The following is a 26,223-nucleotide window of genomic DNA, read 5'->3' as shown; positions in this document are numbered from 1 at the left end:
TGGAGGGTTGGTAAGGGAGATAAAATAAAAATCATGGAGGCTCGATGGGTCCCCGAAATTCCGTGTTACCGACCCTTAACACTCAAAAATACCACCCCTACCGAATATGTCTCTTCTCTTATTAACCAATGCACACAGTCCTGGAACTCTATGCTGGTCCGACACTGCTTCCTTGAGGAAGATGCTCACTGGATCCTAAAGATACCATTAGGAAACCGGAACCGGGAAGACAACCTCATTTGGGAGAACACGAGAACGGGAGAGTACACAGTTAAGTAGGGGTATCAGACAACCTTAACAATCAATGGGGTGTTGGGCAATAGGGCGGAGTCATCAAATGGTCCTGACAGTCTAAGGTCTCACATTTGGAAGATTAAACTTGCACCAAAGGTTATTCACTTTATGTGGGGTGCCTGCCATAATACCTTACCTTCCTCAGCTAATCTAGTGAAAAAAAAGATCACATCTGATGAAGGTTGCCACCTTTGCCAGGGTCAAGATGGATCCCTCCTCCACTTATTCAAATTCTGCAGGAAAACCAAATCACTTTAGAAAGGACTAGGCCTTACAATGAAAGTTTGGGAAGTGGAAGGTTCAAATTGCTTAGACTGGATCCGACAAGTCTACCAATCAATCATACCAAATGAATTCCGCCTATTCTGCTCCTTTCTATAGATGACTTGGTTCGCCTATAATAAATTTTGTAGTGACGATACGAAGTTATCAGAGCAAGCTTTCTACCAAGGCGTCAATAATGCAGCAAACTGGAACTACGACCACAACAGTGCAGCAACAGCTGGTCGAAGTTCACTCCCCCCCATAGACGCCTCCTCCCCCAGGTACTATAAAGTTACAATGTGATGCTGCTCACAATCCTTGCAACCGGGAAAGCACAGCGGGCTTTATTGCACGTTCAACCGAAGGAAACGTTCTAATGTCAGGAGCATGACCAATTGGAAGATGTTGGTCTGGTGGACATGCTGAACTCCTTGCGATCCTCAAAGGTCTGTCGGCTGCAAAAGATTTGGGTTTTCACTCCTTGTTCGTTGCCTCCGATAACAAGTCTGTCATTGACGCAATTGTACAAGGCCGTGACATCTCCTATGTTGATGTTGTGGTACAGCAAATTAAGGAGGTTGCCTCTCAACTGTTATCTGTTACGTTTTGCTATGAAGCCCGGGAACAAAATTGAGCGGCACATGAATTAGCTAAATGGGGAACTAAGCTGTTAAGTTCTTGTATTCTGGTGGGTTCCTACCCAGAAATTATCTCTGCTTGTATTAAATCTGATTGTAATGGTTATGTCTATTAATGAAAGTTTTCCTTTTATAAAAAAAAATAGTTGATGGGGTAAATAGGTCGTCTCGTAAATTCAGGAGATAAAATGACCAAAATTGACAAGTTTATAGAATGGTACGGTTTAGACCAAATTTTTTTTCAATCTAATGAGTTAGTAAGATGATTTATTTGATTGTTTTATTTAATTTAAGATTGATATGTTTGATTTATTGAAAAATTGATATATTATTATTATAAATTTAAGATTAATAATTTGATTATTTAATTTTGGGTCCTGATATTTACAGTCCTAAGTGCTGTAAATAAAACCCCACAAATTACTATATTTAGTGTTTCAAAATAATTTTATAATAAAATTTATTAATACTTAAAAATTAAATTATTAAATATTCATAAAAACTAGTAAACTAATTATATTTCTAATACAAATAAATGTTTTAGATTTAAGATTTTATTTTATTTTATTAAAAATATATGAAGAATTAATACTTATATACAAATCTAAGGGTTGTATATACCATTTACCTTTAATTTTATGGTGCCTTCTATCGTTACTTTGTTTTTGACAAAGTACCATTACTTGGTGTGTTATCACCATTGGATGATGAAGCATAAAATTAATCCAATGGTGAAAACACACAAAGTAAAAAACAAAGTAAGCATAGCCTTTACCTAATTTTATATATATTAATTATTATGATACCATCTGCTTCAATCCATTTGAAACGGTTGAATCTATTGATTCTCAATGTGTTGTTGTCCAGTTCGGTTTTTAAAACATTGGTTTGTATCAACACTTTTTAAACCCCGTGTACAAGGTAACACCCGACCCGAATAAATGACCTACTACATCTCAACCTCCGAGTGCCTTGGGTTCTAGAATCAGAATCAAAATCAAAAGAATCCTACTATACCATTTGCTCTCTCACTCTTGAAGCTGTTAATGGAGCTGGAAACTACTTCTAAAACTTCCATGGATCGCCACGCACTGCGACCTACCGCCGCCATCCCTGCAACTGAGAATACCGTCTGGGCGGACGCCTCTCCCCTCCTTGAAGCCGCTTGTACAGGTTGATTCTTTTTTTTTTTCTTCCATTCTTTATGCAATTATTCTTCTTCTTTTTCTTTTCCTGAAAAGAGAATAAACGCACTACAGAGTTTCATATGTTTAAATTGGCTCCTTTGACTATAATTTTTTGTTCATTTACTAGAAAACGGATGATCTGAAATGTAAAACCGTCATATTTGTTTGGTTATGGGACTGAGTAGGCCAATGAAGCCATACATTATTAGGTGTTGTGGTATTGTTTGTCATTCTACCTGTTGAATTTAGTTGACGTTTGCTTCTTCTCAACTTATTGGTTAGTGATTATGACATTGATCATTGCCTTAAATTCATTATGCAGGTTCTCCTTTTTTTTCTGTTATTTTAATTGACTTATTCGAACCATGTTAGTTTGAAGTTTCAACTACTACTTTATACTGGCTTCCCAAGTGATCCTATTATTATAAGTTTTTCCTAATTCTCCTTTCCTTGTAATATTTTGGTTGCAGAACTTCAGGATGGTGAACTCATTCATGGAGATAATTTTAATCTTTTTGCAGCCATGTCTGCATTAGAGGTATGTTATATTGCATTATACTTGATGTTGGTTATTCTTCCATCTCATTCTTATGTTGATAGTGAAACCCCTCCTATTAGTGATAAAATAACTAGAAGAACTAACAAAATGAATTTTAATTTCTATGTAGAAGATACTTTCTAATATAAAAACTTGCACTTTTAATTTAATAATCCTGCTATTACTAAACTAAACCACGTCAATGAATAATGAATCTCCTGTCATCTCATAGTGATGAGTTACAATGACTAAAATAGCAAGGGATTATCTGTACTGCAGAGGTGATTTTTATACATAGATTATTTTTTTAATTACGGAAATTAGTGCTTGAAGTTATTATGCATGTTGGTTCCTAAATTAAAAAGTTGTCCTGGAAGGTGAACTCCAACCCTTTCTCCTCTTCTATTGAGCAAAAACAAACTCCCTCCGCACTGTTCTTGAAGGAAAATGAGTTTTTACTTGGAACGAATAGGGTACCATAATTTATTATATTTCTAAAAATTCTTCCTGTCATTTGATTTTACCTCCACATGTATTTGTTGTTTTTATCTATACAATAAAAAGGAAACTAGTTTTGCTATCTGTCTATTACTTTTCCTGTTGTTTTGTAACCAGTTACGACCTTCAGCTTATTTCTCAGTCATCATTATTTTTCATTAGATAATGGACCCAAAGATGGACCCAGGTATTATAAGTAGATACTATTCTATTGATGAAGCAATTGAAGATGGTGCTGCTCCAATTCCTATCAGCTTGGACAAAACCACTGATGTGCAATGCACCATAGATATCATGGACCATATTCTGGCTTGTGAGGTAATTTAGAGTTGCGTCAATTCATAGCCCAGCATACCTTAAATAGAAAATTTAAGTTCTGGTATGTAGAATGGCATCTAATGGAATCTCAAGTGATTTTCTCTTTTAATCAAGTAGAGGATCTGTATGGCCAAAGAAAATAAGAGCAAGATCATACTTTATGGTCAAAGACAGAAATCACATCAGTGACAATTTCTTTATGTTATGGTTTAAAGTAATTTCTTATGAACATAGCTATTCTTTAATATGAGAAACACTGCTTCTTATGACAATTCCTACTTATAAATCACTTGTAATAGCTTTTTACAGAAATGCTTTTTCATTCTTTTGTCCATAACTAAGCAATCTACTTATTTTTTTCTAATTATTACATTAGATAATGGGGAAGGGGGAATTTTTTTTTTGCAGGTCATGGGGATTGAACCCATGACCCGTACCTTCACCAGTGGAAGGTAGTACCACTAGACCAAGGGCTAGTGGATAGCAATCTACTTATTCAGTTCCCAATTATGATGTTTATGAAAGTGTGTCACATTATTAAGAAAACATCTCTCGTTTGTATTGTATGCTTTTACTTAAAAACTTGTTGAAGTGTGTATTCAAAGCAAAAGTTTCTCCTTTTCCCCCTCTTTTTGCAGAAAGGTACAAAAAGATGTTAAAAATTTGCTAGATACATGGTTTCTGGAAGTTACATATGCCGTTTTCTATGTGCCCATCTTGTCTTCTTTGATCCATGAATGGCTGGAGTGTTCTTTGGTTTTGTATGCAAATTATTCAGCCTTTTGGCCCTAACTTGTGTGTTAAGAGAATTGACTGGTGTTGGGAAGGATTCCGAATTAATTCATATCCATGAAATAGTTTTGAAAGTCTCCCTGATAATATCTTATATGGCAGGCAACGTGGCACAAGGGTCACTCTTTGGCACAAACTGTCTTTTCTTGTATATACCTTTTGAGGCCAGAGAGGACAACATCACATCCCATATTGGATTCTTTTTTCAGAGTTATCCGTGCTACATGCAAAGCAGTTGTTTCAGTGGTATCAGAAGCACGCACACATGAAGTAAAGTATTTTAGTCGTTCTTTTAGCCTCTGTTGATTTTGTGGAAATGAATTTATGGCTATCAGCGAGTCCTATCTATCTATCAATAATTGTACATCATCCTGGCAGGAAGAGGATCTTTTCACAATGGCATATGGTCTTCCTCTTATTGCAAATGGTGATGAAAAGTGCTTATCCTTGCTTAATGCCGTTGAAGAAAATATTTCTCGCCAATTGCGTGCTTGTAAATCTCCATCATCCAAAAGAAAATTATTAGAAGGTATCTATTTCAAATTGCTCAAATTATAGAAGCCTGATAACATTTAGGTAACAAGTTTTAATGAATTTCATTTTTAGTTTCAAAATAACTGTTGTGATCGTTGGTTTTATTTTCTATTATTTAGTGATTTTTATTACTTAAGAGTCTTTATTATTTAGGAGTCTTTTATTAATTAGGCAGATTTACTTGTTTTTATTATTATTTAAAAGTCTTTTGTTATTTAGGAGTTTTATTATTTAGGAATGTCTTTAGTATTTATCGGTTAGAATCCTACTTTGGGTAGAATCCTAGTTGGGATAGGATACCTTATTGATCAGGAATCATTGTACCTCTATAAAAGGGGGATTTTCATCAAATAAAGATATGGAGAATTTTAAATCAGAAATTGATACAGGGAGTTTTAGCGATCTCTCACAAATCGCTATTGAGTTTTCAAAATAGGTTCTACGAAGAACAGGAGCAACAAGGGAATTCGAAGGAATTTTCCGGTGAACAGACCTGTGACGAGATCCTATTCACGGGCACATAACAAATTGGTATCAGAGCCTATCGTCATGGGTGATTTTGAGCAATGGACGGCCAAGGTTCAGGATCTGGATCGCCGGCTAACCGAATCTGATAAAAAATTTAGCCACGAGTTGCGGGAGTTAAAAGAAGGCATGAAAGGAATCCAACGTATGCTGGAGTTACACCTTTTGGGAAAAGGAAAGGAACCTGAGGGTGGAGCTGCAACTGGAAGCAAGGAATCAGAGACAACAGGTCACCGAAATTCAAACACAGTTCCAAAATATACCTGACTTCAGTTTCCCTCTTACAACGGAAAGGAGGATCCTTTAGGCTGGTTGTACCGCTGTGAACAATTTTTCAGCAATCAAAATACAGACGAAAGAGAGAAGGTAGGGTTAGCTGCTTTTCACATGACAGGAGAAGCACAATTATGGTACTACCGACTCGAACAAGAGGAGTCCGGACTCACTTGGGCCCAGTTCAAGTCCTATTGTTTGCTGCGTTTTGGGCCACCATTGAGCAGTAATCCATTGGGTGAATTAACTAACCTTCGACAAACCGGAACGGTGGAAGAGTACCAGGAACAATTTCAAACCCTTCTGGTGAGGGCTGTGTCTGTGAGGGCTGAACAACAAGTTGATTTCTTTACTGCTGGGTTATCTGAAACCTTAAGGATGGATGTGGAGATGCAAAATCCTCCAAATCTAGTTACTGCCATGAATTTGCCAGGGCTTTTGAGAGGAAGTTGTTAATCAGCCAAGGATTAAGCATGGGGCAAGCCAATTCTTCATGGGTAGTCCCAAAGGGGCTCAAGTCACCCTCGATTCAAACCGACGTCAATGATCAAAAGACTTGTGCGAGTAACACCTCAACAACATCAAACATGAGTAACAACACTCTGCCTCCAATCAAAAGGCTGTCCCAAACTGAAATGGCAGACCGTAGGGCTCGAGGGCTATGTTTTAATTGCGATGAACTTTACTCACCAAGACATAAGTGTAAGAAACTCTTCTGCCTTTTGATGGACGAACCAGAGGATGAAGGAGGATGACAAATATGAATTCCTTCCTAAATTCGAGCTTGCGGACAAGCTCTATTCGAAGAGGGAAGAAATGTTGTGATCGTTGGTTTTATTTTCTATTATTTAGTGATTTTTATTACTTAAGAGTCTTTATTATTTAGGAGTCTTTTATTAATTAGGCAGATTTACTTGTTTTTATTATTATTTAAAAGTCTTTTGTTATTTAGGAGTTTTATTATTTAGGAATGTCTTTAGTATTTATCGGTTAGAATCCTACTTTGGGTAGAATCCTAGTTGGGATAGGATACCTTATTGATCAGGAATCATTGTACCTCTATAAAAGGGGGATTTTCATCAAATAAAGATATGGAGAATTTTAAATCAGAAATTGATACAGGGAGTTTTAGCGATCTCTCACAAATCGCTATTGAGTTTTCAAAATAGGTTCTACGAAGAACAGGAGCAACAAGGGAATTCGAAGGAATTTTCCGGTGAACAGACCTGTGACGAGATCCTATTCGCGGGCACATAACAATAACCTAGAGAGACCAAACTGAAATGACACCTTAAAGTGAAAATCGTTGTGGATATTTGAGGTTATTGTGTACTTCCAAACAAATTTAAAAAATAAATCTTCCTCTGATAGCTGTTAAATTAAAACCCTTTTCTATGACTTCCATTCTTTGTGCAATGCATAAAGCATTCTATCTGAGGAAAGTGCAAAATAGTTTGCACCATGATTATGAATGTAATTATCTTTACTTTCAGTATATAATTTTTAATTTACTTGCTGAAGTGACAGCTGAGAGCCAACTTTCTTTCTGGAATTTTCTACTGTGGGCGGGTAGTCTGAAATAATAGATAAAGTAATTTGAATAAGCACTGATACTGGGATATTCACATTTAACCTTATGTAAAATCATATAATAGTTTGCAATTGGCATTAAAAGGATAGTTGGACTCTTATCTATTGATAATTCAAGTAAATTTTTGTTACCATGCATTCAGAACGTGAATCTAAGGACCATTTTGCAGTCTGGATGATTGCATGAGAATTACGATTGAAGTCCTTCTATGTAGTGTTACATCTGAATCAAAGTATAGGATGCAACTCAAAAACCTATATGTTAGAACACCCATCGTTTCTAGAGTTTTTTAACATGTTGAATTTGTACATCTCTTTTCTTTATGTATCCTTACAATTTACAATTCAAATTGCCTCACCTTCAAGCTTCATCAAGCATCCTTTGTTCCATCCTTTGCCAATAAATCATAATGAGTATATTAGCTTGTAAAGTTGTTGTTGAGGAGAGATGAAATCAAGTCCATCATCTTAATGTGATATAACTTTTCTTAAAGCAGATATAGAGCCATTGCAATCTAATCTTGATGCGGAGGAGGGATACTGCAAATCATTGCTCTGCCGTATACGCTTTCGTAAGGTCTTATCCTGTATTTACTCCTGTTTCTCTGGATAATATTGATCTTGCCAGTGCATTTTCATTTTATTTTTTGCGCCTTTTCTGCTAATTACCTGAACTGAATGTTCTTTTATTTACTTATTCTTTTTTTTCAATGGTAATGCTGTTAAAAAATGATTACATCATATATCCAAGAGTTGTGATCCCTTCATCAATGTCAGACATTGTCTTGTTTTGACTCAATATCTGATCTTAGAAATCTGTTGATGTTAAAATTAATGTGACCCTGCCTGTGTGCTTTTAAATCTGTTGTTTTTACCATATTTTGCTTTGCTTTCAGCATTTTTTTCATGTTGTCACCAGTATGAGGCGACCACAAGGTAGAGGTATGGAGTTGGCTAGAAAACATATAGCTGCCTGCATATCAGAGCTGGAATCCATTTCCGAAACAGCAGTGTTCCTTGCGTCTAAGGCTTGCGATGATGGTATACTAGAGAGAACAACGGCTTCTGGTCGTCAACCAATAGGGTTTGATAGTACTGTTAACAGTAGAACTTCTGCCCCCACTCCACCAAGGTCAATTGAACTTCTTAGTTGGAAAAAGGTAACATTGTAAAATTATTACTGGTATATCTATTTGTGTGCTGTTTTATTAAAATGTGGTCCTTGTTCTACCAGGCTATTGAGTACTTTGAAAAACTTCTACGTGATCTTGATTTCATATGTTCCTACTCATTGGACCCATCATTGGAAGTTCTTATGCGATTTGTGGTTCAGTTTCAAAAGGCTAAGCCTGATTTGGTTGCAAGAGCGCATCTGCAGGTTTATATTCTACTATCCTTCCTATCTGTGTAATTGGACTGCTCCTTTCATGAAGATTTTTCTACATCAATGTAGCTTCTTCTGTTCAATTAGGTTTTTAACCCTTTCAGTCAGCAAGAAATCTCCAGTTATATTGGGAAATAGTGATCAGCTTTACTTTGTATCTGCCTTTAAACAAATATTATACTAACCATTAATTGGAAGAAATAAGTGTGGAAGAGAGGTGGGGTGGGGCTGGCTGGCCATGTCTAGAACTGCAAATTTTCATATTGTAGCTATCAAGTATGATACAGAGTGCAGTTACTATTCCTGAATGTATGGCTGTGCCATTTCATCTTGCTTCTTTATGCAAGATTAAAATTTGTAACGATATCGATTTCTTCTAAACAGGTTCTGCTGGTTCAAGATGGGAAGCTTTATGGGCGGGATTCTACCCTTGCAATGATTGCTAGAGCAGCAGGTCTGCCTGAAGCAGCAAAGAACTATGATGTTATTAAGAATGAGTACATCGTACAACTAGGACAAGTAAAGACAATATCAACTTTTAGCATAATATGTTAAACTGTCTATTCCTTTTTCTTGTGATGTAGTAAATCTATCGGTTTGTTTAGGGTATTATGCTGAACTAATTTGGATATGAAATCTTTGGGAACATCAATGACCATAGGTTCTGGTATTCCCAGTTTATGTTAAGCTAAGGGCAGAAGTGGCCCATTTAAAACTACAACACCTTGATTGAGGAGGGAAACTATTTGGATGCTCCATCTAATGCATGTGCCATCTTTATGTGTACTGCAGCTAGTAATCAATATGCTCAGAATTCTTTGTACAAATGCTGCTTGGCAGAGGCGTAAACTTGGCAAGATTTTGCAGGATTGGCGTGTAATCTATGTACAGGTAGCTTCATTTTTGTTATCTCATTAGAGGTGTATCTTTTGCTATTTTAACTAAACTGAACTGTTTCTACAGTGTAATAACTAGTTAACAGTACATGTCTGCCACACGTGCCTGACTGCCTGTGCATACCGTTTCCCATCTGAATGATAGCGTCATATCTGTATTAGAGAATTAGTTAGAGCAACCCACCCTGACTGCTCTGAAGATGATTTAAATAATTCAATGCACTTATACTTCCCAGTATGCACCATGATGCCTCATACAGGAAGAGATGTATGTTCCTTTCACTATTTGAGTTTGGACTTTGGAGAGTTTTACATCACCATTTCTTTCTTCAAAAGGCAACTTCTTCAAAGTTGGATTGTGCTGTCTTTCCCATTTGGTTTCTTACAGTATTCAGTCTGGATTATCAGTAGATCTTTTATTTGTGAAGTTTGATTCTCGTCCTTGGTCATTCAACCTGGCAGGTGCTTTTGTGTGACCTTTTCTGATGATTAGAGGACAGGAGAATGCCTGATTTTTTTGTTTTGTCTGTCATTGATTTCAGCATTCCTGTCTGACAAGGTTTTCAAAGCTTAGCAATTTTTTATGCACCTATTGGAGCAGTATATAAATTAAATGGTTTCAATTATCTGATTTAAAATTCTTTTGCTGACATCAGAGCTGACATTCATTAAATCTGTTGGCTAACAGCTAGAAGTTGCTTTTACAAATGAGTATAGAGAAGTCTCAAACACTTCAAATGATGAGGTATGTGTAATATCAGGCAATTATCATCTTGTCTTGTGTAAACTGCCAATATGAACAGAATGTGTAGATGTTTGCACGTGTCACCAACATATGAGCATAAATGAATGCAAACTCCTATATTTTCTTGTTTGCACTTGCATGCATGTGCATATACTTTGTTTTTTTTTTTTTTTTTTTTTTCTCTAGAGGGTATGAAGAGAAGAATTTGTGGCCTGCATGGCAACAACAGGTTCGGCCAAATCAGTCTCCTAGTAGGACTCGGCCTTGTGTTGTGTATATCAAATAGGATTTTACTTGTTAACTATAAATAGGGACGTCTGTAAACACGATTGATTAAGTTGAATAATAACACATTTGTTATCTGTTATATACTTCCGATGAATAACTTTGAAAAATTATAAAAAATTGAATCACCAATTTCATGAAAACCAGTTTGTCCCAGCTAGTTGAACCAAAAACATTTTTTTTATCATCAGCTCCAAAAACCATTTTAACAAGGACCCTCTCAAATTCTCATTATTACCAAATCAAAGCCAGTGGACCTAAGCTAGATATTTGTAATTGTATGGTGTAAACTGACAAGGGTTGCTACAAGACTTTTAGGTTGCTTGTAGGGTAGGTATGGGCTGCTTGTAGGATAGACTTATCTCTTTGACTCTAGGGTGTTCAGTATACTAAATCTGTGTATATATATATGTATCATCATGTAAGATAAGAGAGATAGAAATACCAAATATAGATTTCATGGTATCAGAGCTTTAGGTTCTCTGATTTTTTGGTTTGCATGGTCTGGGTAGTATTTCCCAGGTTCTGTATCGTGAAGAGCGTGGGTCTCTTGGGTATATTTCAAGACTTCCGTTTATCTCACCACCCGTCCCAGTTCTCTTTCCCGTCTCCGACCGGCCCCTCTCCGAATTACGACCGCCGTCTGATCTGTGCGTGAGTCCCACGCGCCACTGTCATCAGATTCATCCATCTCCACGCGCCAGCGCGTGAAGTCTCCTCCGCAACTCCGTCTTACCTTCCCGGCGTCGGAATCTTAATTCCGGCCACCCTGTGTGCTCGCCGTCGTCCAGAACGCCCCTCTCAGGATCTGCTTTTCTGGTACCCTTCTCATTCACGCGTATTTTCTTTTAGGGTTCTGTTCTTTTCTTTAGAAATAGAGTTTTACTTAAATTAGGTTTACTACTTTTAATTTTAAGTGTCTTACTTTTTAATTTAACTGTATTACTTTTAAAGTAAAAAAAAAAAAAAAAGTTAAAAGAAAAAGAAAAAAAGAGAGTTAAAAAAAAAAACTATATTTAGCTCTTTCAATCTAGTTTCATGGCAGAAGGAATCGAAAAGAAAATTGTGACTGAAGTTACACTAGGCTCCTCCAGAATTACGGATAGAAAACTAATTGGGAGTCAAAATTATACTCAGTGGCAACGGACTATCCGTAGGTTTGTCAACAATGCTGATTTAGAAGATCATTTAACTGGTAATCCTCCGCCTAAAACAAATGCTGATGTTCGTAAGAAATGGTTGATGGAAGATTACAAACTGTTTAATCAAATTCAAAACACTCTCGATCCCACTGTTGATGATGTCGTGACTCATTGTGAGACCGTCAGGGAACTATGGGAATATCTTGAGTTTCTGTATGCTAACAAAAAGGATATGTCTCATCTTCATATGTTGTTGTTAAAGATTTATCGTGCAGAACAAAAGAATCGATCTCTTCTGCAATATTACACTGAAGTGAAACAGGCATACGAGGAAGAGAACAGTCTGTTTCCAATTGTGTCTGATGTGAAACAAATGCAAGCACAGAAGGAGCGCGTTGTTGTTCAGTGTTTTTTGGCTGGTTTAGGTCCTGAGTATGATGTGGCACGTACACAGCTGTTGACTAGTGGGACACTCCCGTCTCTCGCGAAAGTCTATTCTCGTTTACTTAACGTCTGTAAGGATGGCGTAATGGTTTCTGGTACATTGTCTTCTGACACAGTAGCATTGGTAAGCAATGCTAGGCAAGGCCGTCGAGGGGGAGACAATACTCTTTCTAGTGGCCATCGTAGCTCCCCTCGTACTTGTTATCACTGTGGGGGAGAAGGGCATGTTAAGAAACATTGTTGGAAACTGCATGGTAAACCACCCCAACACTCGGGACAGCACCCTCTTCGAAGATCTGCAAATATGGCAACTCAAGGTGGCATCCTTCCAACCCCATCCTCCGTCACCATTTCTGCCGATGAGTATGCTCGGTTTCAGCAACTTTCTGCAACTTATGATGCAGAACAACCATCAACCTCAACCTCCGCTTTGGCTGATACAGGTAATCATGTGGCATGCCTCTCCACCTCCTCTCGTAGTTGGGTGATTGACTCTGGTGCTACAGACCATATGACTGGCAACACAGGTATTCTTTCTTCTTTCCAACATCTGGCCAATTCTCCATCCGTTATGTTAGCCAATGGCTCAATGGCTTCTGTAATTGGACAAGGGACAGCTCACCCAACATCTAATATTCCTTTATCCTCTGTGTTATGTTTACCCAATTTTCCTCTTAACTTATTATCTGTCAGCCAACTTACTAAGACTCTTAACTGCTATGTTGTTTTTTATCCTACCCATTGTTTTTTTCAGGATCTTGGGACGAAGAAAATTATTGGTAGAGGGAACCTGGTAAATGGATTGTACGTACTTGATTCAACTTATCAATAAGTGTCAAAATCTCTTATTTGCACAAGCGCGTCTCTTTTGCGACTTCACTGTCAATTTGGCCATCCGTCTTTTCCAGTTTTACTAAAGTTATGTCCTAGTCTTCTGCGTGATTCTACTCTGGAATGTGAAGCTTGTCAATTTGCTAAGCATCACAGAGTTTCGTATCCACCGCGAATCAATAAACGTGTCGAGTCTTCTTTTTATTTGGTGCACACTGATGTATGGGGTCCGTGTCCTGTTGTGTCCAAACTTGGTTTTCGTTATTTTGTAACGTTTGTTGATGATTATTCTCGTGTTACTTGGCTTTATCCTATGAAAAATCGTTCAGAGTTATTTACTATCTTTTGTACCTTTCATGCTGAGATTCGCACACAATTTAACAAATCTATTTGTATTTTGCGAAGTGACAATGCTAAAGAATATGTATCTTGCACTTTCCAATCGTATCTTTCCCAGCATGGTATTATTCATCAAACTTCTTGCATCGTTACCCCTCAGCAAAATGGTGTTGCCGAACGTAAGAATCGTCACTTATTAGAAGTCGCTCGAGCACTGTTGTTTCATATGCCAGTCCTTAACGGTCAGATTCCATACTCCCTTCTTTTTCCCTCGTCTTCTTTATTTCCTCTTGCACCACGTGTTTTTGGATGTACTTGTTTTGTTCAAGACATGCGACCACAAGTCTCCAAACTTGATCCCAAATCCATCAAGTGCATCTTTGTGGGTTATTCTCGGACTCAAAAAGGGTATCGTTGCTATTCTCCTTCTTTGGGTCGTTATTTGGTGTCCGCTGATGTTACCTTTTTTTAAAACGCTCCTTTTTATGGTCTTGGATCAACTCTTTCTGTTGATCCGGCAAGTTCGTCTGACGATAATTATCTTGTTTATACTGTAAGTGAGCAGGTGGTTTCTGTTCCTTCTCGACCAATTGTCCGTCACGTTTATTCTCGGCGTGAGCGTCTTTCAAGTGATGCACCTTCTAGTGCTCCAGTTGCCAGCGTTCCCTCTCCAGTTTCGTTTCCAGATCCTTCCCCATCTTAAGATCCTAGCATTGACCTTCCTATCGCCCTCCGAAAAGGTACCCGCCAATGCACTTACCCGATCTCTTCATTTGTATGTTATGATGCATTATCACCTTCATCGAAGTCTTTTGTAGCTTCTTTAGATTTAGTTGTTGTTCCTTCCTCCCTCTCTGAAGCACTGAATCATCCTGGTTGGCTCCAAGCAATGAAAGAGTTAATGCATGCCCTTGAACAGAATCATACTTGGGATCTTGTGTCACTTCCATCTCAGAAGCGTGCTATTGGGTGCAAATGGGTGTTCACTGTCAAATTCAACCCGAACGGTTCTGTTGCTCGGCTAAAAGCTCGCTTGGTTGCAAAAGGTTATGCACAGACTTATGGCATCGACTATTTAGAAACGTTCTCCCCTGTTGCCAAACTATCATCTGTCCGATTGTTTGTTTCCTTGGCTGCTACTTACAATTGGCAACTTCATCAACTTGATGTCAAAAATGCCTTTTTGAATGGTGATTTACGTGAGGAAGTTTATATGGAGCAACCACCTGGGTTTGTTGCTCAGGGGGAGTCCGGGAAAGTTTGCAGGTTACGTAGATCCTTGTATGGTTTGAAGCAATCTCCACGTGCCTGGTTTGGGCAATTCAGTGCTGCCGTACAAGAATTTGGTCTTCGTCGAAGTGCTTATGATCATTCTGTGTTCTACTCATCATCTAGTTCCGGGTGCATTTTACTAGTGGTGTATGTTGATGATATTGTTGTTATTGGGAATGATGAGACTGGTATTAATAAATTGAAAGACTTCCTTGGTACTTGTTTTCAGACAAAGGACCTAGGACAATTGAAATATTTCTTGGGGATTGAAGTTTTTCGGAGCCGTAAAGGGATTTATCTCACTCAAAGAAAGTATTGCCTGGACGTGTTAAATGATGCTGGATTGATTGAGGCAAAGACTTGTGATGCACCTATGATACCAAATGGGAAGTTGAAGCCTGACGATGGAGAGTTACTTCCGAATCCTGAAAAATACAGACGGATTGTTGGAAAATTGAACTATCTTACAATCACTTGTCCTTATATTTCCTTCGCAGTGAGTGTTGTAAGTCAATTTATGTCATCTCCTAGAACTTCACATTAGGATGCTGTTAGTCACATTTTGAGATATCTAAAGGGAACTCCGGGACATGGGATATTGTATCAAAATCATGGTCACCACACTGTAGAAGGTTTTACCGATGCAGATTATGCAGGAGATCTTACAGATAGACGTTCTACTACGGGTTATTGTGTATTTGTCGGAGGCAACCTCATATCTTGGAAGAGTAAAAAAGCAGAGTGTGGTATCCAGATCCAGTGCAAAATCTGAGTACAAGACTATGGCACAAACTACGTGTGAACTTGTATGGCTACGGCATCTTCTTGGTGAGATTGGGTTTGCTCAGACTAAACCTATGAAGTTATGGTGTGACAATGAAGCAGCTATTTATATCGCCAACAATCCTGTATTCAATGAGAGAACAAAACACATAGAAGTTGATTGCCACTTTACTCGGGAAAAGCTAGAAGATGGCACAATCACAACTCCACATATCATAACAGGGGGACAATTAGCAGATGTATTTACCAAAGCATTGCCGGGTAGTCGAGTCAACTATATATGTAACAAGCTGGGCATGATTAATATCTATGCCGCAGCTTGAGGGGGAGTGTAATTGTATGGTGTAAACTGACAAGGGTTGCTACAAGACTTTTAGGCTGCTTGTAGGGTAGGTATGGGCTGCTTGTAGGATAGACTTATCTCTTTGACTCTAGGGTGTTCAATATACTAAATCTGTGTATATATATATGTATCATCATGTAAGATAAGAGAGATAGAAATACCAAATATAGATTTCAATATTGAAGAGAAGAAAAGAAAAGAAAGTCATTGTGGAAAAGACTTGTTGATAGAGGAAAGGGAGAAATCCCTATATTCAATGAGATAAGTCTTCTGTACTGCAAGTACAACTGCAGATGAATAAAAAAGGATTTCATATTAGAATATTGAATTTCAAGTTTAGGGTTTGATGGAGATGAAAGTTCAACATATAGTATGAAAACAACTAATTTGGTCCATGTAGTGAAGGGGCAGGGCATCATTTGTCCGTAAAGTGAGAAAAATATCACTTCAGCCCATGATTCACCCATTTATAGTCTGAAGACCTAAAAGTGAAAAAGAAATTACCTACTAAATTCAGATGATTTCTTTAAGGATTCGACAACAGTTACAAGTAAATACCCCAAATTGGACTTCGTCTCTCTGTATGTATAGACGGTCCTCTGCTTCATTGGCTGTCAAGAGTTCTTATATCTGCTCTAGTTTGATAATTTCTTTTATTCTCCAATTACTATGTGCCATCAAATGTAGAATGTTGCTATTAATAGAACCACAAAACTTATTTGATTTTGCAGAGTTTATCTGTGAGAATATTTAAACAAGTCCTTGTTTGGGTGGAGGAGCAAACTTACTGGATCGCTCACAGATTTCTCATTCTGGGTTTTGAGTTAGATCTATACTCCCCTGGAGAATATTGCATGGTTTACTGGTACTTGTATGTTATCTTAATAAGGCTTGCAGAGAAGACACATCTTAAGATGTCAACGATTGACGAAGCTGGTAGGCACATACTTTTAGTTTTGTTTTTAAGGATGCTATTAATTGTAGTAAAATATGTTTAAAAGGAATTTGTAAAAGAAAAGTTCTAGTTCACATCTTGTGGGTATGACTGAGTAAGATGTAAAGGAAAGATTCTCATAGGAAACAGAAATCGAATGGCATTTGCTACTTCCACTCTTTGTGCTAGATGACTCATTCACATTGAATTTTCTTTCTACTAAAGTTTATGGCACCAATTTGTGAACATATTGTAACCAGCTAAACGAAAGGGAAAGAAAAGAAAGGATTCTCCAAAGAATTTGGCAAGGGAAAGTCGGATTCCTCCTGCAGTTTTGTTTCTTCAGTGCCAGATATGTATTGCTGAAGGGCTGACCCTGGTAATTGCATCTCTCTCTTCCCTTACAATTTCCCGACCTACTTCCATGTATGCTGTGGGTTTATGGTTAATTTTGAATCTAATATTTGCGGACTTTTTATATAAAACTTTCCCACCTTTTGTTGATATGTACACTTATCCATGGTGGAAGATAGCAGACCTTGTCCATTATTGCTTTTAACTCCAATTTTTTTGCTTCAACATTGTCATTGAACTGCGAATCATTTGTTGGATGTTTCCAGCTACTTGCTGCATTGGGTAACGAGCTGATGATTTTACAGAGTCCAAGCCCATTTAATTCCGAGTATGAGGTACGTAGATGTTGATGCATTTACTTTTCTGGTAGAGAAACATTAAGGTCTGATTTTAATGAGCAATAACTTGAGATATATTTCCGGTATATTTCTCAAAGATGCTAATATTCATAGTTATATCATCTGTTCTCACTCAAATATGTATTGATATTAGTTATATTTTAATTGGTAGTAGAAATTATAGTGAAAGTTACATTTATACTTTGCATGTAGGGAACGCGAAAATGGTAGTGAAACGAGAGTGCCAGTCTAAGAACTAGCAAGAAGGGTAGCAATTTAGCTTTAAGAGAAAAGTTCTAAATCTAATGATTCAGACCTTAATGTTATAAGAAATTTTTGAAGTTAAAAATGATTGTTGGTGAAAATGAGTAGTTGAGATAGAATTGAAGTTTAGATTGAGACAATGTAGCATCTTTGTGCAGAGATTTACACAGCATTTTGAGCTTCTACAGAAAGCTTGCATTCCTGACCATAATTCATATCCATCGTTCAAGGAATCTATATCCTACGCCAATTTCTCAGTGAGTAGTAGTCTTTTGATATTCGGCTTTTTGTTTGTTTGTTTGTTATGTATACAAAACCAAACTGATCCATATGCTTGGTCTCTTCAGACCATAGTTATGTATAACTATTTCAAGGATGCTCAAAAGATCGCCAAGGAGATTAAAAGTAGCTTTTCAAGTGACCCAGAAAGATTAGATGAAGTGAGACGACTGGAGCAAGTTGCGGAGCATAATAGCATTGCTCTAAACGTCATATGCCGTGTAGGAGCAGTTGACAGATCACTAAAGGTTTCTTTTGAGTTTATCCACCATCCTTGCTTCGCTACTGCTGTTGTTAAGAGGCATTGAAGGATTTTTCGTAATTTTTGACCTCACCTCACAGGTTGGTTTGCATTGTAGTTAGAAAGTATAGCAACTGTACTATTTGTATTTAATTTCAATCATTAATTCTTCTAAATTATCTTGTATCAACACCATTACATGCAATGAAAAGAAGAAAAACAAATGCAGAATCATTTTTTATTGGTTACAAACAATTCACATGAATTCTGTTCTTGACCATATTGAAACTGAGTGGGAAGTGGTAGTATCACAAAGAAAATTATATACCCTTTTGTTTCTGGGTGTATATAATTTTGGAATAACTTGAGCTTACACTCGTCTATTTATTTCTGTGCATCTGTAATTTACACTTGATACATACAGTAAGTAGTTTGTCTTCAAGTTTTCTCCTGATTAGCTTCATCTCCTCCCAAGTTTATCCACCTATTTATAGGCTTTATAAGGTAAATTTTGCTAATGTGATGGGATGAAGTTGCAAAGGGCTTGAGTTAGGGAGGAAATGAATGGTCTTAGATTTTGTAGAATCTTGGTTGAGATCCTATTGTTTTGGAGGATGAGAATGGTCTTAGATTTTCACAAACAGTGATCTAGTAAAAACTCCTGCTATTTCAATTAAGAAGCCTAGTTCTTCTATAATTGTACTAGAGGTATTTTGAAACAAGTGCTTCATGGATGTTTCCTCGACTGTTTATTTCTTGGGTTATGTTATGACTTGTGTAAGCTCTGCATCAATGTTTTTAAAACCGGACCGGCCTGGCCGGTTCGACCGTGAACCGGCCATATGTCCAGTCCGGTTATGTCTGTATAGGGTCAGAGTTAAGAAACCGGTAAGAACTGAGGTCAACCAGTGAACCGGTATCAAACCGGTAAATGGCAGCAAGAAGCAGAAACACTGAAAGAAGGGTGGAGGAAAGGTGGAGCTGCAAAGTGAAGACATAATAATGCATCCTTCTCTGTTTCTCTCCATATCTCTCTTTGATTTTCCATCATAAATATTACCGCCAAAAACCATTGCCGAAGTTTGCGATCGGATTAATTGTGACTATAGTCTAGTTTCAAACCATGGTAGGTATACAAATATCTTGTCCGCTTTTCAGAACAAAAATTGGTTGCAAAGAACTGGTCGCTAAGTTTCACACCAATTTACCAACCACTGTTCTGGTTGCAAACATTGCCACTTTAGAAGCTAGATTTGGTCCGGAAGATAGCAACTAGGCGATTACCGACCAATCCATTTCGGTCACCGTCATAATACTGTGTTGGCAACCAACTTTTTGGTCTCTAATTATCACGTCTATTGTACTGTTATTTAAATCATTTTGAATCAGTCTTCTAAATTCTTTTTGAATCAGTCTTTGTAACAAATCATATTTTTCTCAAGGCATATTACTCCTACGAATCAATCTTTTGTGCATGTTTTCTCAGTTCTTCTCTTCCTTATAGAAATTGAGCTATGCAGAGAAAACATGACAATTTTTTTGTTTCAATTTCGAAAATCTAGAGCAATCATTTTTATTTGAGTGTAGTTATTGAACGATTTTGTATTTTGCAATTCAGAATCGTAATTATAGTGTAAGTGAGTTATTTTATCTTAGAGGTGGCCAACTGATAGTTTGCTTGAACATATTTGAGGTAGTGCCACAAACGTCATAAAAAGAACGACCTCGTCAGCAACTCATTCTAGATTCTTCGATTCGGTATTTTTATTCTTCCTTTTACTGTGCAACAACAATTTTTTTTTGTTAAGCTGTATGAGTGGTTGGATGTTCTAGAGCTTAATAAATTTCTTATTATATGTATATAAAAAGGGGATAAGGGTCAATTTGACTCTTAACATTTGTTGAGAAGTTTAGATTTGGACTTATAACTCCAATATTTTTAAGGAAGATCAATTTTAGATGTGTTATCGAAAATTTGAAAAAATTAGTTTAACTGTTATTTAACTGGCGCATCAGACATTCCAAATAAGTTTGTCGATAAACTGAAGAAGTTTCATATATTTTTTATTGGTTATTTGTAATTATATTAGAAACACAGTAAACATTTTAGACACTTTGATAAAAAAAAATTGTGATTAACTTATTTGTGACAGGTTTAGTTTTTAGCATTTTAACAATTTTTTTTTTGTAATTATGTTAGTAACATATTAAATATCTTAAACGTAATTAATGTTTGGAAGGTCCGATAGACTTGCCTTTTCAAAATTTTGATGACGTAGGATTAAAATTGATTTTTCTTGGAATATTTAGAATTAAATTTAGAAAAAGTACAAAAATAAACCATGTGGTGTGATTGATTTGCTAAAACAGTCACCATTGTTTAAAAGTTTACCGACAACGGTTGTTGCTTTGTGCAGTTTATAAACTCAGTCATTCAGTCAACACTTATTTTCGTGACTATTTACTCCAAAAGCGAGCGGTTTGAAGCAATTAAAAAGACTGACTCTATAAATTATTCAAAATACAAGGTTTCACTTTATAAATTAATGAACCTAAGTATTAATGAACCTAAGTATTGTTTGATTGAAGATGACTATCTAACTTCCTAATATTAGGGTACAAAAAGAATTACAAATCTATACTATAAATTTATAAATTTGTATAATTTCGTAGCTAAGGGTACAAAAGGAATTACAAAAAAAATAAGAATATTGAAACATTGTATAAAACTAAAAAAAAAATTTTTTTTTCTTTTTCTCCCATCAATTTTATCTCTTCAAACCATCTATAGTGTAATTACTTATCATTCTTAAAAGTATAATTAATTACTCATCTGTCTCAAATCTTAATTTCTTTCCAATTTCTAAACGCTTATTTTCGTTTCATCTCACAACCTATACCATGAGTACTTTCTTCTCTTTATATATTTTTGGCAGTAATTTTATTCTACCAATTCCTTTTCATTTGATTTGAGGTGTTTTGATTTACAATGGTGTTGAGCGTTGTTTTCCACCATCAAAATCAAATTCACATTCTCTTAATTATATAGTTTGACATTTAGCTTCTTTGCATCACTTACTTCATCCCAATTTAAGATAGCCCTTTTATAAATTATTCCCGTGTCAATTTTTTATTTCAATTCACGTCGACTAATATTTAGAAATTTATTAGTCATTCATGTAAATTATTCATCTTTTATGTGTTTTGATTTTATCAAATGGATAACTTATTTGGCCATCAACTAATTTTTTTAAAAACTTTTTTTAAGTTAGGTATTAAAAGCATTTGTTCATGGAGATGGAAAAAATTGCAGTAAGTAACAATGAATTGTCTAAGCCATGTGATGTTATTAAGAATTTTAGATGCTTCAAATTTATATCTTTATGTTAGATTCTACATTTTAATTTTAATCAATTCAATATTATTAATTTAATTTTTAAAACCTAACTTCATTTTTTCACACATATCATCTTTGTAGTTATTGTAATTTGTAATTTGATAGTGTGTCAAAAATAAAAATCATATTTTCTGGTAAAATATTGTATACTTTTTTACTCTTAATTTATACTACCATATATCTTAATCGTTGTCTTTATTTTTAAATAAAATATATTAACTTTACCTAATTTTAGTAAAATTATAATTAATACCATATAATGATCCTAATTTATCATCTTCTATATATATATAATTGGTGAATTCTTACTTTGTTTTTTACAAATTAATAAAATAATTTTATGTATTTTCACCATTATATGATTGGTATAAAATTAATCTAATGTAGTTCATATGTTTTTTTCAAATTTATGTCAAATTAAATTAAAAATGTCTATAATAAATTACATAATAATAATAATGCATGATTTTTTGAGTCGAACTATGTTATTTAGTACGGAAAAGTTCTCTCATCCTAACTAGGTTGGCACCACGATAGAGACGGACCGAATATAATTATTCTAATAAAAATATAAAAAAAAAATTATTTATCACCATTATTTAATGTTATTTTTGCATTCAAAGCACAGATAGAAGCATGAGCTAGGAGTTTGTTATCGGCATTAAAAGTAAGTATTTATAAAAATAGAAAAGCAGTTGTGGCAGCCAGCTGTTCCCTACTACTAATAAAGTGTCATTCAAAATAAACACATTCAGAAAAGAAACGGCTAATTTATTTCAGCATGTGACATTTTATTTGGCAAAAGCTATTTTTTAGTCCTTTATTTACCTACATTTTTTTCATATGCCCTCTTACTTTAATTTCATCCTAGTTAGCTTTTTGTATTTGTAATTTTTAAATTATCAGGCTTCAGATTAACAGATTTATTAGCTATATCTTCAATTTTTCGTTAATTGACGCATCATTATTTACATCAGATGTAACTTTTCTTAGTTTATGTTGTTTCAAAAAAATGTTGAACTAATTAATTAATGGTGATTAGGACACATATTTGATTGATTTATGAGTGAAAGGACTAGATTATCTGTATAGTGTGACACTAAAGCCAAATTAAAAGTCATGGGCTTGTTGAATAAATTACTGGGCTTTTTTGTTTCGGGACACAAAGAAACAATTCATTAAATAATCAAAGCATCAGATCTATAATAGACAGTCAGATTGAGAATCGACATCCTAACAACAGAAGGGTAAACTGTTCAGTGACAGAAAGAGAACAAGATACTATAAAGTATTGAATCAAAGCTAATAAGGATCTAAACACAATAAACAAAATTTCAACAACGGATTTAACACAAATGTCAGGAATACAACATGTAGAATTTGTGAGAAGACAAATCACATCTAAAACACGATCCTTGAGCTGGTAGGAAGCTTCCTGGACCTCTTGAACTTCTTTGGTCGGTCAAAAATGGAGATCCCATGATGAAGAGGATAATACCATTCCCACGGTCTACTACCTTTCAGGATTCCGTCAGATCCGGCCAGAGGCGGTTGTGCTTGTGTTCCTTCTGGTTCATGTTGAAGAAACCCACCTCATCCTGAACCTTCCCATTTGGATCCAGAAGAAACAAATCCAAAGGGTGGCAGTGAAACGAAGAAAAAATGAGAGATCAGAATAGATTTGAGGTAGGAGAAAAATAAAAGAGAACAAAAACTCAATGAAATAATAGAGGGGTGTAGATGGAAAGGAATCACATAGAGAGAAAGAAAGAAGAAAACCCGAGTTAATTATTAGGTTAGTGTTAAATGAGTTAATCTTAATTAGTGGTAGGTTCCCATGGGGCATGAGGATAGCCAACCTTGCAATGAAGTAGGATTGTCATCGGTGCATTGCTCACTAGGTTGGCCTTTTACCACTACGACCATGTGGTTTTTCTCCTTGAAAAAAAGAAGACAAAAATGAAAATTTATTACAACTAAATAGTTAGCATTGAAATAATACCTCGATTTCTTCACAATTAGCCGATATTTTACTTTCCAGTTCATAATAGCATAGGTTACTCTCTCTAATATTAGATGAACTTCCATTATGTGAAATCTCTCATTTGCTCCTTTATTTTCATTCCATTACGTGCTGTAATTGGCTTATTGTCACCACTTTTCACTTCGACTTAGGACATATGTTAGTAAAATTAAGTCTTTATTCTTAATTGTAATTATGAATTGAAATTGGCATAGATTAATGGATAAATTTATAACCAAAAAACTAAGGAGTTTGGTTGATTCATGCAGTGGGTAATCTACCACTCAACTCTAGTTTTGAGTTAATCCAGATGATATTGTTAGCAATCCAGTATTACATAAAATGTATGATAACTTGATAGTATACATCGAGAAAGAAGTATTTATAAAAATTAACAATGAAGTAATTTTAGACTGTTTTTAAAAAATGTTGTCTTGTAGAATTCAATTTCCATCTCGTAATCGGACTGGATCAAGTGTACTAATATTTTTCTCAGTTTTAAGATATTTTGTAAATTTTTGTAAGAATGACGCTCTCCCTCTAGGAAATTTATGGATCCGTCACTGACCCTAATCCAATCGAAAAAATTGTGTCATTATTGTATCAACTCAATCAGACTAATGTTGATTTTGCGTCATATTTGCAGATCATGTATAATTTTTTTACTACTATGTTAATGGTGATACTTATAAAAAAATATAGGAAAATATAATATTACTTTTAAATATTTATGTCATTTTTGAATTAGCAAGTATACTCGAACCATCTAAAGAAAGTTTGTTTCAATCTGCCATGTGATAAGGATAAAACATCCACTTCTTCTGCCCTGATTATTTCGGTGGTAAAACTTTGGTTAATGTTATGGAGAATTTTCATATTCCTTTATGTGTTATTGGTGTTGGAAAGAGGAAAAATATTGTTAAGGGCGGTGGTTCTTTGTTAAGTTGCTTCCTCTCAAGAGTGTTTAGGTCATATTATTTTCACAAGTGGTATATCTTGTTCCTTAGAACTTATTTCTCCTTAGCTAAGATTAGTATTGATTTATTTTTATATACCAAGTCTTCTGATAGCTCTATTTGCTCTTGGATAATGTGATTAGGATCACTTTTGTATCTCCATAGTATTGACATGTGCAATACATCATGTATGTTAGAAAGATTCTGAGGTAACTCTAAACGATATACAACTGGTCCAATTCTTTCCATAATTTCATATGGATCGAAGAATTTAGGACTCAACTTCCATTTCTTGCCAAATCGAAGTATACCTTTCCATGGTGATACTTTCAGAAATACTTTATCTCTCATATCAATTGCTTTATGTTCCAAATCCGCTTAGCTCTTTTGTCTGTCTTAAGCTTCTTCCAATCCTTACTGAATAATTTATATCTTTTTAATTGTCAGATGAACTATCTCAACCCCAATAATTGTCTCTCCCCACTTTAGACCAACATAGTGAAGTTCTACACCTTCTTCTATACAAGGCCTCTTAAGGTTCCATATCAATACTAACATTCTCCCACCTTGAAGGCTTTTGGTCGTTAGTCGGACTGAGTCAGTCCTTCAATAGGGGGGTTCACTTTGTTCTCATCCTAACGAGTGTAACTAATGGCTCTCTTTATTAAGTCCTGGAAGTCTTGAGGCCTTAAGGTGACAATACTTTGTTGTAAAGATTTTCTTCGGTAATTTTCCGCCATGGAATCTATTGTACTGCCAACGTTAAATTCTTTGATGCGAAATGCAAGAGCTTAAACTCTCTCGATGAACTGGACCTAAGTTTCTCCTTTCGTCTAGACCATCCGATTCAGGTCTTGCATCATTTTCCCATCGGGGATAGATGTCACCAAGTATTGTGTGAACAAATTGGGCATTTGGTTGAAGCTCTTAATAGATCCTAGGAGGAGATGCGCGTACTTGAAGGTCGTTGAATCCTTGAGAGTAGTTGGGAATATGCGACATAGAATAAAATTAATAGCAATTGTTCGCCTGAAGTTATTTATGTGGGTTGTTGGATCCCCCACATCACCATACTCTTCGAAAGTAGGGATACAGAATCCCCTAGGCATCGGCTGACTCCTGATCTCTAGAGAAAGTGGAGTTCATGTGCCAATTAATTGTAAAGGTCCCATTTTTGCATATGTTTCATCTTTAGACTCCCACAGCTCCCTTCGTATGATGTCATACATCTCGCACTTGCTGATATGTCTATCATCTTCCTCATCCTCTGGATATTTCTTTTCCCCCACCTGCTCTTGGATTGGTTGGCACCTTTAAGGTTCATCAGCATACTCAACAGCCCTTTCTCGAGAATGATGTTTAGGCTCCTGTCTTTAGACTCTTTCTAAATCCTCTCTCCATTGAGGAATCTCTAGTGACAAGTCCCTGTAATGGTCACCTTGGAGCCTGAGTACAGGCTTATTGCATGCACCATTACATGCCCTTCGGATTGGTGGACTACGTGTCTTGGACCGCTGTCTTT

General features: G+C 35.9%; 1 protein-coding gene across 3 annotated transcripts; it reads left to right on the top strand.

Moving 5' to 3' along the window:
- Positions 1-2,151: 2,151 nt before the first annotated feature.
- LOC136202617 (uncharacterized) lies at positions 2,152-18,586 on the top strand. Of its 3 annotated transcripts, none has more exons than XM_065993349.1 (16): positions 2,152-2,369; positions 2,854-2,921; positions 3,582-3,737; positions 4,632-4,799; positions 4,908-5,058; positions 7,946-8,028; positions 8,348-8,611; positions 8,686-8,829; positions 9,220-9,354; positions 9,628-9,726; positions 10,420-10,476; positions 16,647-16,851; positions 17,110-17,228; positions 17,470-17,538; positions 17,964-18,062; positions 18,153-18,586. In XM_065993349.1, the coding sequence occupies exons 1-16, from the start codon at positions 2,243-2,245 to the stop codon at positions 18,390-18,392; spliced, it is 2,184 nt and encodes a 727-aa protein (XP_065849421.1). In that variant the 5' UTR covers positions 2,152-2,242; the 3' UTR covers positions 18,393-18,586. The 3 variants fall into 3 exon arrangements, with proteins under 3 accessions (XP_065849421.1, XP_065849423.1, XP_065849422.1); XM_065993350.1 differs by having other exon boundaries at positions 2,153-2,369; positions 7,949-8,028; XM_065993351.1 differs by lacking the exon at positions 3,582-3,737.
- The last annotated feature ends 7,637 nt before the right edge of the window (positions 18,587-26,223 follow it).

The sequence above is a fragment of the Euphorbia lathyris genome, chromosome 8, assembly GCF_963576675.1.
Source record: "Euphorbia lathyris chromosome 8, ddEupLath1.1, whole genome shotgun sequence".
NCBI classification, from domain to species: Eukaryota; Viridiplantae; Streptophyta; class Magnoliopsida; order Malpighiales; family Euphorbiaceae; genus Euphorbia; species Euphorbia lathyris.
Note: the sequence above shows the minus strand (reverse complement) of the source record. Positions and strands in the feature narration are given on the sequence as shown.

What these genes read in the sequence shown, in the direction of transcription:
- LOC136202617 (XM_065993349.1), top strand. Translation starts at nt 2,243, where the DNA reads ATGGAGCTGGAAACTACTTCTAAAACTTCCATGGATCGCCACGCACTG. An exon ending in ACCATATTCTGGCTTGTGAG is followed by an intron (nt 3,738 to 4,631) that starts GTAATTTAGAGT and finishes CTTATATGGCAG; the next exon opens with GCAACGTGGCACAAGGGTCA. An exon ending in CAAAAGAAAATTATTAGAAG is followed by an intron (nt 5,059 to 7,945) that starts GTATCTATTTCA and finishes CTTTTCTTAAAG; the next exon opens with CAGATATAGAGCCATTGCAA.